This window comes from Pipra filicauda, unplaced genomic scaffold, assembly GCF_003945595.2.
Source record: "Pipra filicauda isolate LSUMZ 115617 unplaced genomic scaffold, ASM394559v2 scaffold664_size391380_pilon, whole genome shotgun sequence".
Lineage (NCBI taxonomy): Eukaryota > Metazoa > Chordata > Aves > Passeriformes > Pipridae > Pipra > Pipra filicauda.
The window spans coordinates 265837-279023 of NW_024104825.1; the positions used below are offsets into that span (position 1 = coordinate 265837).

Genomic DNA, 13187 nt, shown 5'->3' on the forward strand with positions numbered 1-13187 from the left:
CCCGGCACAGGTTGCCCAGAGAAGCTGTGGCTGCCCTGGGATCCCTGGAAGTGTCCAAGACCAGGTTGGAGCAACCTGGGCTGGTGGGGGGTGCCCATGGCAGGCGTGGAACTGGATAATCTTCAAGGTCCCTTCCCATCCCAACCAGATTCCATGAGTTAACCTCTCTGGTTTCCCTGGGCTATATATGGGTGAGGGCCTTGATTTATTGTTGTAGAACAGAAAAGCAAGCTGAGCATTAAACCCCAGCCCTACAGCTCTGTAAAAAGCCATTTATTGCAGTTTTAACTGTATAAAAAAAACCCAAGAGGAACTGGACAGGGAATATACAGGTTATGTCTGGGCTTCAAACAAAAGGTACCTAATCCAAGGGATCTGGGGGAGGGTTAAATCCTCAGTGGCACAGTCAAAACTCAATTACTTTCAATTCCAAATTTTCCTTCCTCCCCAAAGAAAGAGGAGGTGGAAAAAGCTGCCCAGTGAGACTTTAAGACCTGCACAGGGTGGGTTGTCACACCGAGGTGCTGCAACATTCCCCAGTGCCACGAGCCAAGGGGGAGAGAGTCCATCCCACCGCTGGAAGTCGAGGATCCTGAGGGCACAGATCCCACCACTGGCTTCACTGGATCTCCCCCATGTAGAGCCTTTTGTCACTGGATGCAGAGAGAACTGAGGGGAGACAGAGAAGAAAGGGAGGAATATAAATTAAACTGAAGGGTTTGAGACCTCCGCTGATGAATTATCATTGAACTCCCCATTTCAGAGTTCACAGAATATTCTGAGCTGGAAGGGACCCACAAGGATCATCAAGCCCAGCTCTTAAGTGAATGGCCCCTACAGGGCTCAAACCTGTAATTTTGGCTTTATTAGCACCACTCTTTAACCAACTGAGCTGCTGGAAATGATCCAGAAAGCCAAATTTCGTTTATTCCCCAAAAACCCTTCATGGAATGAATCCTCTGACAGCTAATCTGTGGAGTGGCTGCCATTCCCTATCCCAAGGGAATGGGATTTAATTTTTCCCGAGGAAGAGTCCCGTTGTGCTGTCAGGAATGGCTGAGCAGTGAAGGGATGAAGAGCTGGATAAACACCCCCCGAGGAGAGATTTCCCTCCCCGGGAGTGTCCGGGCTGCACTCGGGGCTCTGCCGGTGCCACTAGAGGGCACAGGCCGGCCAGGAAAGTGTCCCCGGGCCGGCAGCATTCCATGGGAACAGGGATAACGCGGCTCCCACCCAGCTCCCACTCACCGTGAGCCACCCTGACTCACAGCCACAGTCCCTGAGGTTGGAAAAGCTCTCCCAGATCGTGGAGTTTAACCACCAGCCCAGCACCACCACCACGGTCACCACCAACCCGTGTCCCCAGGTGCCACATCCACGTGATTTTTGAACACTTCCAGGGACGACTCCACCACCAATTCTTTATTTCCATGAAGAATTTTCCCCTAATATCCAATCTAAACCTCCCCTGGCACAGCCTGAGGCCATTCCCTCTCCTCCTGTCCCTTGTTCCCTGGGAGCAGAGCCCGACCCGACCCCGGCTCCCCCCTCCTGTCAGGGGGTTGCAGAGCCAGAAGGTCCCCCCTGAGCCTCCTTTGCTCCAGGCTGAGCCCCCCCAGCTTCTCCTCATCGGATTTATGTTCCACACCCTTCCCCTGGAAAAGGCTCTTCAGGGGATCCAAGACACAAAGAGCCACAGGAAGGACCCAGCAGAGCTGGTTTGACACTGAGAGTGTCCAGGAGAGATCTGGGGATTCCTGCACAAGTTACACCCTGGTGTCTGTCATCCTGCTGCATTTTGGCTCCCTGTGCTCCCTCCTGTGCGGGTGTCCTGGAGCGTGTGCACTGATTTATGGGATTAAGGTTCCCAGAGTTAACAGAAATCAATGGCACAACTCGCCCTGCAACGCCTGGATAGGCTTTTAATAATAGTTTTTTAATTCTTATTTGAAGGAGAGTGATTGATTCCCAAAGAGGAGCTCAGCACACAGTCACCACCTCCTGGAGCTGGCTCTGCTCCTCCAGCTCAGCCCTGCAGGCAGAGCCAGGGATCACCAGGAATAACCAGGAACAAACCCACTCCTCCCTGCCCAGCCTGGCACTCTCAGCACCACCCAGCTCTTGGCTTTGCTTTGGGCTTCACTCTTGGTAATTTTGGTTACTGACCTGGCCAAGGGGAGTGTTTCCATGGAAACACAGCACCCTGTGGTCCTGCCCAGCCCATGCTGAGCCAGGAAACGGGAATGAAACTTGGTCCCAGCTAATGCAGGGTGGATAAAATGGCTCAGGAAAGGCCAGAGGTGGTACGTGGTGCCACGTGACAGACAGCTCAGAATGGGGACTGAAACCACTGCACCAAGAGCTTCCTTTGGATTGGATATTGGGGAGAAATCCTTCCCTGTGAGGGTGGGAGGGGCTGGGATGGAATTCCCAGAGAAGCTGTGGCTGCCCCATCCCTGCAAGTGTCCCAGGCCAGGTTGGAGCAACCTGGGTGAGTGGAAGGTGTCCCTGCCCATGGCAGGGGGTGGCACTGGATGAGCTTTAAGGTTCCTTCCAACCCAAACTATGCCACGATTTTGTGATTCTATTACTTGCTTCCTACAGCTCTTGGCTAAGTTAGGAGACCCCAAGGTACAGATGCTCCCAGGTGATCCCTGTTCTCATATGAACGCCCATCACATGGTTCTATCCCTGGTGTCCAAACCCAGGTGTTCCAAACCCTTTCCTCGTGGCCCTCGGGAAGTCTGGACAAGCCCTAGGCAGCACCAACCAAACCACAGCCCATGGCCACCCACAGCCCAGACCCAGAGCCACCCTGCTGCTCTGGGGGTGCCCCCACCCAGGTTCACCCACAGACAGAGCCCCCAGCTCAGCCCAGGACCCCAGGGTGCACCCACCCAAGAGGGAAAACCACCCCTCTACCACCCCTAAATCTGTCTGACAACTGGGGCTCTGGGCCCCAACCCAATTCCTCTCATCCTGTCCCTTGTTCCCCGGCTCCCCCCTCCTGTCAGGGGGTTGCAGAGCCAGAAGGTCCCCCCTGAGCCTCCTTTTCTCCAGGTTGAGCCCCCCCAGCTGCTTCTCACTGGATTGATGTTCCAGACCCTTCCCATGGAAAAGGCTCTTCAGCAGATTCAAGACACAAAGTGTCACAGGAGTGACCCAAAAGAATTTTGGGGCCATTTTCCGGAGCGACTGGAGAAACTATTTCCCTGGGGTAGGGAGAACTTACTGATGGGCTCCTCTGGATGGAAGGCCAGTTCATTCACAGACCCAGCATGGCCTGGCAGCTTGTACAGAATCCTTCTGGATGTGGTGTCCCACACGTAGACAAACCTGCAACAGAGTCCTGGTGAGTGCAGGAAGGAAAGCAGCTGCTTGTTCCCGCAGTGGTTCTCCCCCTGGCTCTTCGTGTGGATAAAGAGGAGTTTCCCAGGAGCAAAATGCTGCCCTGCAGAGATTGAGCAGGCAGGAGCCAATGTGGTGCCCAAAGCCTTGCTGGCAGCAGGGCACAGCAGCCCCCTGTCACCCCTGGGGCACACACATGGATTGGAAAGCTGGAGAGATCCTCCATGTGGCAGGAACACAGTGGGCTAAGGGGGAAAATCAGCAGTGGGAATGGGGAGGAGGGGTCACCAACACCCTCACAAACACTCCCTGCACTCACAGCAGTCACCCAGGGCTGGCAGTGCTGCCCCTGCCCCTGCTGCAGTGTGATCCCTCACAGCCAACAGCTCTGCACATGGATTCCTTCCTGCTGTGCCACTGAAGTCAGGATCCACTTCCCAGCAGTTCTCAGGGATCACACTGAGCCCTTTGATCACCCTCCATCAGGCCTCACCCCCTGGGTGGGTCCTGCCTGAGCTGAGGGGCAGCATCCCTTGGGATCCTGGAAGCCAGGAAGGAGTGGCTGGCACCAGGCACGGCTCAGCTTTCAGCTGACTCTTAAAAATGGTCTCAGAGAGTTGGGGAAACAGTGTCCAGGACGGGTGTCCCTCATGGGAAGCTCCAAGCCCTTCCCCTGGTCATGGAGAACATCCACAGGAGTCACTGGGATTTTGATACATCAACATGAGAAGAGCCCTGAGGAACATCCCACAGCCCAGGGGAGGGGATGCTGCTCCTCACCTGCACAGGTAACCCCCCATCCCACCCTCCCTTCCCAAAACAACGGCCTCGCCACACGGAAAAGGATTTGCCAAAAACCAGTGCCTGTGGAAAGCTGCTGCCAGTTCTGGGTGATGCTCCCCCTGCCCTCCCACTCTGCTCCTCAGGGAGCTGACTGACAGCTCCAATGGAACTCCTGGGGTAGGGAAGGGCAGTAATTGGGTTTGGTGGGAAGGGCAGCTCCCTGAGGGCATCACTGGGGCTGTTCACAGGGGACAGCAGAGGGTGAGGGCACAGGGCCAGCCTGTAAACACATGGAAAATCAATCTACTTCATGTCACTCCTCCAAGGGAAGGTCACTGTGCATCCCTTGGATTTAAACCTGCTGGGGATCAGCAGCCCTTCCCTCATCCTTTGAACATCAAGGCTGGATCCTCTCAGGCTTCTCTTGGGTTCCTCAGTGTCCCCCCTGCTCCCTCCCACGTGTCAGGGCTTTGCAGACCAGACAAAGAACAACATTTGCTCTGTACAACCAGCCTGGCTTTGAAGTGAAACACAACTGAGCTGCTTTTCCCCCCTAAAAAAGCCCTGGATCATTCAGAACCCAGTCCTGTCAGGAGCTTTGCAGGCTGGTGCTATTCTGGGACTCGCTTTCTTGAAGGAAACATTCAGGCCTGCAAAACTAAGTCCTGAACGTTACTTGAATCAGGATTTCTCCAAGCACCATTCTTCTCTATCAGGCAGGAACTGTGTCTGTTCCTTTCTCAGAGCACTCTGCTGCTGTGCTTTTAATTTGGTGTTGCAAAGCAGGCAAGGTTGATTTTACTAAAATCCTTCCGAAGGGTTCAACAGCAAAGAAATACCCAGGTAACTGTCCCTCCAACACAGATACTCTAACTGTACTCCAGGTAGTGCAGGAGGAGAGAGGAATTATTGGGGGACTGTGTTGTACTCAGATAAATGAAATGTTTGTTTAACCTTGCTTTGCTTTCCCTGCAGATACTCCTCAAAATAAAAAAAGAAGATGAGAAGTGACAGCAGGAAGGTTGGAGTGGCCTGGTCTGACCTGCCCCAGGAGCTGCCAGAGCTCTGAGCTCCACCAGCACCTGCACAACGAGCTGAATGGCCCCAAGTCCTGCCCACTGCAGCCCTGGCAGGTTGGCCTGCAGGAATCCAGGCAGGAATCCCTTCCCCACGTGCCCTGGGAGGGAGAGCCACGTCTCAGCCCCTGCTGGGACAGCTGACCACTATATCTGGACAGGGGGAGCTGAAGTTCTCCCTGTCCACTATCAGAAACTCATTAATTTGGTGATTAGCACTGCTCCATGCCCTGGCCTCTGGCCTGCAGGAATTCCTGTCTCCATGGCACTGGCAGTGGGCCTGGATTTGCTCCAGGGAGGTCGGTGACCTTCACAGGGACCTTCAGTGCCTGGCACAGACCCTGTGCTGGCTTCCTCCCTCTGCCCCCTTCCTCTCCTAAGCTGACTTCAGTTTATAGAATATCTCATTTACAAGACCAATATGTGCTAATTGATCTTTATTCTTGCTCCTTAATTAAAGAAAGGATCAAGAATGATCCCTGGAATACCACTGGTGCCTCCTGCAAGCAGGGCTTTAACTGGTATTTGTGGTGCTTACCAGCCTGATCCCCACAGACACACACTTCCCACTCTCCCTGCCCTCATGGATTCTCACAAGCTTCTGCCAGGACAACAAGGGATCTTATCCACTATTCCTGTCACCTGCTGGCCCTGGTGTTGGATCCTGACAGGTGGGACATGGCAGGAATGCAGATCCCCAGTCAGCTTTGGACAATAACAAGATTATTTTACAATTATCTGATGCTCCTCCACAGACCCAAAGCCACAGAAACACATCCCTGTGGAAATCAGGAAAGCTCCCAGAGGATTGTTTGGACTTCACACACAACTCTGAGTCTTCAGGTCATGGTCCAGGGCTGCTGTAAAACCATTCTGGGTTGATGGTGACAGAGGAATGCAGTGACAACTCACCTGTCAGCTGAGCCCCCTGCGATTTTACTGCCATCCGGGGACCAAGAGCACCTCAGAAGGTTCTAAAATAAAAGCACATGCACAGATCTCTTTAGTTCTCCCCTTCTCCTTGAATTGAAATCACCACGAGACTCTAAGCAGCACCAGCACCACTTTAATGATCTCCCTTTGGAAGATGAGATGGTAATTACAGATCTTATTTTATTGCTGGAAACATCCAGTGCCTTGTTATTTTACACAAAATAGATGGTAAATGGAGAAAATACTTAATTTACAGCTAATTATGGTTGAACCAAGCAAGGAAATCTTGTTATTGAGGCTTTAATTGGAATCCCACTTTGTGTATTCATCTTTATTTGAGTTCCTACTAAAGCCTTTCTGGTCTAAACTTGAACTTAAAAAACAATTTACAGCAAAGTTAACAGCAGGAGGATATCAGACAGTCATGTTTGGGTCGGGGGCACACTCACCTTCTCAAAATTATGGACATTCCCCTGGAAAATCTTCACACACCTCTCCTTGGGGGCAAAGGGCCGCACGTCCCAGATACGAACTGCAAGAGAGAGCTCAGGGCCATCAGCTGAGGGTGGGGGCACCAGGCTCTGGAAACCCCCCTCTGCCCGAGACATTCCCTATTCCCTTCATTCCTGGCCTTCCCAGAAGCCAAAGGAAACCAGCAGCTTTCCCTGCAGGAGGATTTGCTATGAAAGGGCAAAAGCAGGAATGTGGAATTACACTCAGACCACTGACAGAAGGAGGGGAAAAATCCAAATCCATCCCAGAAAGAGCCACCATCTCCTTACAGGAGCATCTGCTGCATCCTAACACACTCCACAGTCACTGTCCTGCTTGGATCAGCCTCACTGAACCCCTTTCCCCCCCAGGACAGGCAGGGTGGGAGCTGGGATGTCACTGCTGCTGTGAGGACACAGCCAAACCACCCTGACACCAGCCAGGTAACGTGTGCCATGGCTCACGTCCCCACCACCCTTCAGGAGCTGGGACAAACCCTCCTGAGGCAGCTGCTCCCTCCCTGCCAAGCTCAGGGCCATCCCTGGCAGGACAACTCCAGGTTTATCCCCGGAGCCAAACTCCCCGTGGCCCATCCCCACTCCTGGCTCTTGTTGTGTCCTGCTGGACAAGTGGAGCTGCTCCTGGCAGCCCAGCAGGAGGTACCTGTGTTGTCCATGGCGTTGGAGAGCAGGTAGGAGCCCTCAGAGCTCAGGCTGAGCCCCGTCACCGAGTCAGCGTGGCCCCTCATGGTGTAGGTGAGCTTGTTCTGCCGCAGGTCCCACACCTGGCACAACAAACACATGGCCCAGAACATTGGCACTGCTGCTTCCAAAGCACCTCACACAGGAACTGATAAACCAGCTGGTGCCACCGGCTTTGCATTCCAGCCAGAGGGCTCCGAGGACTCAAATGGGGCTGAAACTTTGCGTGTGTGTTGGAGGGAAAATGGAATTCGTGCCCTAAGATTTTCTAGGAGTTGCCTGTCAGCAGCCCTGTGCATGCAGGACAAGAGGGAATGGCTCCCCACTGCCAGAGGACGGGGTTAGATGGGATTTTGGGAAGGAATCCTTCCATGGGAGGGTGGGGAGACCCTGGCACAGGTTACCCAGAGAAGCTGTGGCTGCCCCATCCTTGGAATGCCCAAGGCCAGGTTGGAGCAACCTGGAATAGTGGAAGGTGTCCCTGCCCATGGCAGGAAGGGGAATGAGATGAGCTTTAGGGTCTCTTCCCACCCAAACCAGTCTGTGCCTCTCTGAAAACATGAGGCTGAAACTTTCTGTGTGTTGGAGAAAAAACAATTGTCTCTCAGAAGACTTTTAACTGAATATATTCAATAACCAAGGAGTTAAATGTCAGCAGCCCTGTGCATGCACAGTTCCCTGTTATCTTGCTGTAGCTCCCCCAGCTCTCAAATCCCACTGCCTGATGGCAATCCCACTGTTCATTCCCAAAGAGGGGCAGTGGGACAAGTTCTCATGTCTGTGCCACATGCTCCTCAAGCTGAGGGAAGCCACAGGAACCCAGACTGAGCCCTCCAGCCTCCAGGAAAACCAGCTGAATGAAACCCTGAGCTCGCCCTTAAACAAGAATTTTCCACCCCAGCAGGTGACAGAGCGAGCTGCAAACTGGAGCAGAGGTCAGGGAGGGGATGTGCCACCACATTTTCTTGAGTTTACCTCACAAGTGGCTCTGGGACAGGCAGGACAGCCAGCATTCCGTGTGACAGCAGCGTGGGACACCCGGCCAGGGATGCCAGGGCTGCCCAGCCTGTCACGTGGCAGCTCCCTGGAGCCCAGTTTATTGGCCCTGTGTCAGCAGTGAGGTTGGACAGAGCCTGTGCAGGGGCTCTGGGGATGGAAAATGAACCAGCAGGCTCCCAAGGTGGGCACTGGGAGGGGGACCCGGGGACACAGAGGGTCCTACCTTGATGTCGTTGTCGATGCCTCCAGAGATGATCTGGTCGCTGGTGTCGTTGAAGGTGACAGCCAGCACCTGGTAGGTGTTCTGGAATGTCTGCACAGCAGCTTTCTTTCTGATGTCCCACAGCTGCAAAGACGTGGCAGTCGTAGAAAAATGGATATTTAACATAAATATGGATATTTAGCAACAAAATCACGCACAAGGACTTGGAAGAGACTCAGATTGCTCCCCTGAAATCCCCTTTGAGATCTCAGGAGATCTCTGTAAAAACAAAGCTTAGAGCTACCTGGGTTAGTGGAAGGTGTCCCTGCCCGTGGCAGGGGCATGGAACAAGATGAGCTTTAAGGTCCCTTCCCTTAAAATAATTAAATCTGGTGTGGTTGGAGCACAGGAACGAGGGGAGGGAAGGAGATTTTGGGAATGGCTTTTGTTAAACGAGATCAGAAGAAAAAGCACAACTCAGCAGGTGGATCTTTATGACCCTCCAAAAGAATTAAGGAACAAAAGGAGCAGCCAAATTTTGTGATGTTTACTTCTGAAGCCGAAGTTATAAGATAATGAAATGTTATGAATAAGGCTGAATTAAAAGATAAGACCCAAAAAATTCTTCCAGAGCTCAAGAATTGAGGTCAAGACAATAAAGAAGGCCTGGAAGGACCAAAGAAAGACTTCCAATAGGGGTGTGACTATGAAAAGCAAACCAATGAATATGTATTAATTAAGAGACAATATCTAATGAATCCGTAAACAGCGTGTGTAATAAAAAGCCCTGCCCACTTGTCATTGGCATTTTGACAATAATAAGATTATTTTACAATTATCTGGTGATCCTCCACAGAGGAGCATTAGAGGATTAGAGGAGCTCTCCTCCTGAATTAACATCTACAAATTGGGCTTAAGAAGTTTGTTTCTGCTCCTTTTCAGTGTCATTTTTGGCACCCCAGATGGGACTGGAACCCACAATCCCCATAAAAATGGAAAAAGCCTGTGCATTATATCTTTGTGAACCTAAGGCTTTAATTAATCAAAGAACTGTTTTCTACCTGTCTACACTCAAATTGTCCAGAGATTATTTCTCTGATTTCAGGTGACACAGGACACACTGACCTGGAAAAAGCTCGTGCTGTGGGGGGTGCATCGTACCTCTGTGCACCTCGAGGCCTTAATTAACGAGAGAGCTGCTTTCTACCCCTCTGTACCCAGAGTGCAGAGACTATTTCCCTGATCTCAGGTGGCTCAGGACACGCTGACCTTGACGGTGCCGTCGTCGCTGCCGGTGCAGACGAGCTGGGGGCCCCTGCGGGCCGGGTAACAGGAGTTCACGAAGGACGTGTGGCCCTTCAGCCTCTTCACCCTCTCCCCGGTCTCACTGTCCCACACGGCCACGGTCTTGTCCGTGGAGGCTGAGAAGAGCATGCTGTGGGCAAGAGACACTGTGAGGGGCTCAGCTCCTCCAGCACTGCTCCCCCTCACACCTCTTTTACCGTGCTCAAAGCCGGGAATCACCGGTGGGAGAAGAATCTCTCTTCCTAAATTGTTTTCCTGCCTCCCCGAAAGCTCTCTGGGATGAACACAGCAGGAAAGCTCAGCAGCAGCAGTTCAGATGCAATAGTGGAAAAGCCTTTTAAATTAACCAGCATCTCACTTGTTTTCTCTCCCTCCCCAGTGTCTCACAGATGCCCCAAACTAACTTCCCTCTGTTCCTCAGGACTGAATCAAGGGCACTGCTGGGTCACAGGTGACTTTGCTCACACCAGGCAGGCACCAATCCTTATCTGGGAAAGCCACGTTACAGGGATTTGCAGTCCATGGATTGAGCAAAGGCAACAATCCCAGGATCAGTGAGGTTGGAAAGGACCTTCCAGCCCATCGAGTCCCCCCTGTGCCCGATGCCCCCCTTGTCCCCCAGCCCAGAGCACTGAGTGCCACAGCCAGGCCTTCCTGGGACACCTCCAGGGCTGGGCACTCCAAACCTCCCTGGGCAGCCCCTGCCAATGCCTGACCACCCTTTCCAGGAAGAAATTCCTGCTGATGTCCAACCTGACCCTCCCCTGGCACAGCCTGAGGCCGTTCCCTCTCCTCCTGTCCCTTGTTCCCTGGGAGCAGAGCCCGACCCCCCCCGGCTCCCCCCTCCTGTCAGGGGGTTGCAGAGCCAGAAGGTCCCCCCTGAGCCTCCTTTTCTCCAGGTTGAGCCCCCCCAGCTCCCTCAGCTGCTCCTGCTTCTCCAGCCCCTTCCCCCTGATGTTCAGTGAGGGGACTCTGAGCAGCAGGAAGGCCCCAAGCCCCCTGTCCCCACCTGCCATCCGTGTTGTAGTGCAGCTCCATGACGGCCCCGCTGTGCCCCTTCAGGGTGGCAAAGTTGTCACAGTCCCCATAGACATTCCACAGCACTGGGGGAGAGGGAGGCACAGGTGAGCACAGGAAACCTGGGAACAGCTCCCTGCTGGGCACGGAGCCCTTCTCTGGGAATTCAGCAAAACAAAGGATGCACCATCCCCACCACTGCCTCCAGTCTGGGATAACTCACAGCTCGTGAGAGCCCCAGGACAGAGATGCCTTGAGCTGATTTAGGGGTCTTGATTAAGGTGAATTCATTAAGAAAAGTAATAATCTTCCCCTCAGCAACCCCAAGCATTAAACTCTGCATTTCTGCAGAGTCCTGTCACCTCTGTGAGGGACCTGGGGACACAGGGCTGTGCCCAGCAAGACATTTCCAGCCCCATTGGGACAGTGACCTGCCAGAGGAGCTGGAAAAAGCCTCCTGCAGCATTCCTGGGGAAAGCAGAGAGCTGGGAAAAGCCTCTTGCACCTCCACCCCTTGCACCTTTTCCCAGGGAAGTCCTGGGAAAAGCTGCCGGCAGCCCTTCTAGTGAAGTTGGAGGAGCTGGAAAAATCCTCTGTACCCTTCCTAGGGAGCCAGAAGAGGTAGGAAAACCTTCCTGCAACCCTCCTCAGGAAGCTGGAGAAGCTGGGAAAAGCCTCTTGGAGCCCTCCTGGGGAAGCCAAAGGAGCAGGGAAAAGTTTCCTGCACTCCTTCTGGGTAAGTCCTGGGAAAGCCTCCTGCACTTCTCCAGGAGAAGTCCTGGGAAAAGCTTCCTGCAGCTCTCCTGAGGAAGCTGGAGGAGTTGGGAAAAGCTTCCTGCACCTCTCCTCAGGAAGCTGGAGGAGCTGGGAAAAGCCTCTTGAACCCATCCTGGGGAAGCAGGAGCTGGGTAAAACCTTCTGCACCACTCTTGGAGAAACAAGAGGTGGGAAAAGCTTCCTGCAGCCCTCCTGGGGAAGCCCTGGGAAAAGCTTCCTGAACCTCTCCTGGGGAAACCCTTCATGCACAGGACTCAGCCAGATGAGGGCTGAGCTAAAACCCCTCAGCATCGTGTCCTGAGCCTGGTGAGCCCAGCCCAGCCCAGGGGGCAGCAGTGACAGCAGGGACACTCACAGATGAGCCTGTCGAATCCAGCTGAGGCCAGGGTGTTGCCGTTGGGGTGGAACTTGCAGCAATAAACCTCCCCCTCGTGCCCTGAGAGCAGCATGATGGGGGCCTGGAGTGAGGAGCAGCGGGGGGGGCCCTGGGGACACAAAGGACACCGTGAGTGACAAGAGACATCCCCAGTCTGTCAGACACTCCTCACAGCAGAGCTTCCACACCACATCCCACCACTGTCCCATGGGGATTACAGAGTCATTGACATTGGAAAGTATCTCCAAAACCATCGAGTCCCCCCTGTGCCCGATGCCCACCTTGTCCCCCAGCCCAGAGCACTCAGTGCCAAGTCCAGTCCTTCCTCGGACACCTCCAGGGGTGGGGACTCCACCACCTTCCTGAGCAGCCCTCTCAATGTCTGACAGCCTTTCCCATAAAGAAATTCCTGCTGATGTCCCACCTGAGCCTCCCCTGGCACAGCCTGAGGCCGTTCCCTCTCCTCCTGTCCCTTGTTCCCTGGGAGCAGAGCCCGACCCCCCCCGGCTCCCCCCTCCTGTCAGGGGGTTGCAGAGCCAGAAGGTCCCCCCTGAGCCTCCTTTTCTCCAGGCTGAGCCCCCCCAGCTCCCTCATCAACTCCTGGTGCTCCAAACCCTTCCCAGGACACCTCCAGCCCCTCAATGTCTGTCTTGTCCTGAGGTGCCAAGAACTGGCTACAGCTCTGGAGGTGCCTCAGCAGCGCCAGCGCAGGATGTCCCCACACCCTGCCAGCCCCAAAACCCCTCGGAGGCTTCTCCTCACTCCCCTCATCTTCCCCTCAGCCTCCCCTCACCCCTCACCCCCTCGTTACCCCCTGCAGCAGCGCCCCGCCCGGGGGCTGCCCGCCGGCGCCGCCCGTGCCCGGCGCGCCCGGCACGTCATGGCGGGGCCTCTTGGCGGGCACGGGAACGAGCGGGAGGTCCGCGGCGGGAGCCGGGGCAGCTCCAGGCGCGGCGGGGGCAGGAGCCGGGCCCGGCGCGGGGCCCGGAGCGGGGCCAGGGCCACCCGGCACCTTCCGCTTCTGCTGCTCGATCATGGCGGGGCCGGGCAGCCACTCCCCCCGCACCCCATTGGGCAGCGAGACCACGCCCCCTCCTCCTATTGGTTGGCAGCGCCGCGCCCGCCATGCTGATTGGCGAAACGGAGCTGGATGTCCCGCCGTCCCGCTGGATGTCCCG

At 54.6% G+C, this 13187-nt stretch overlaps 1 protein-coding gene across 1 annotated transcript; it reads right to left on the reverse strand.

Annotated features, from left to right (window-relative positions):
• Window positions 1–258: 258 nt before the first annotated feature.
• On the reverse strand, window positions 259–13045 carry SNRNP40 (small nuclear ribonucleoprotein U5 subunit 40). Its single transcript, XM_027736754.1, has 10 exons — window positions 12821–13045; window positions 11989–12118; window positions 10849–10942; window positions 9804–9969; window positions 8556–8678; window positions 7296–7416; window positions 6590–6672; window positions 6120–6181; window positions 3233–3336; window positions 259–669 (listed from the first exon to the last, which is right to left on the reverse strand). The coding sequence occupies exons 1-10, from the start codon at window positions 13043–13045 to the stop codon at window positions 620–622; spliced, it is 1158 nt and encodes a 385-aa protein (XP_027592555.1). The 3' UTR covers window positions 259–619.
• Between the last annotated feature and the right edge of the window lie 142 nt (window positions 13046–13187).

Excerpts from the sequence above, each read along its gene's own strand:
- SNRNP40 (XM_027736754.1), bottom strand. The coding sequence starts at position 13,045 with ATGATCGAGCAGCAGAAGCGGAAGGTGCCGGGTGGCCCTGGCCCCGCT. Across the intron at positions 7,417-8,555 it reads GCATCGACAACGACATCAAG|GTGTGGGACCTGCGGCAGAA; the intron begins GTAGGACCCTCT and ends TTGTTGTGCCAG. Across the intron at positions 6,182-6,589 it reads ATGTCCATAATTTTGAGAAG|AACCTTCTGAGGTGCTCTTG; the intron begins GTGAGTGTGCCC and ends CTTTTATTTTAG.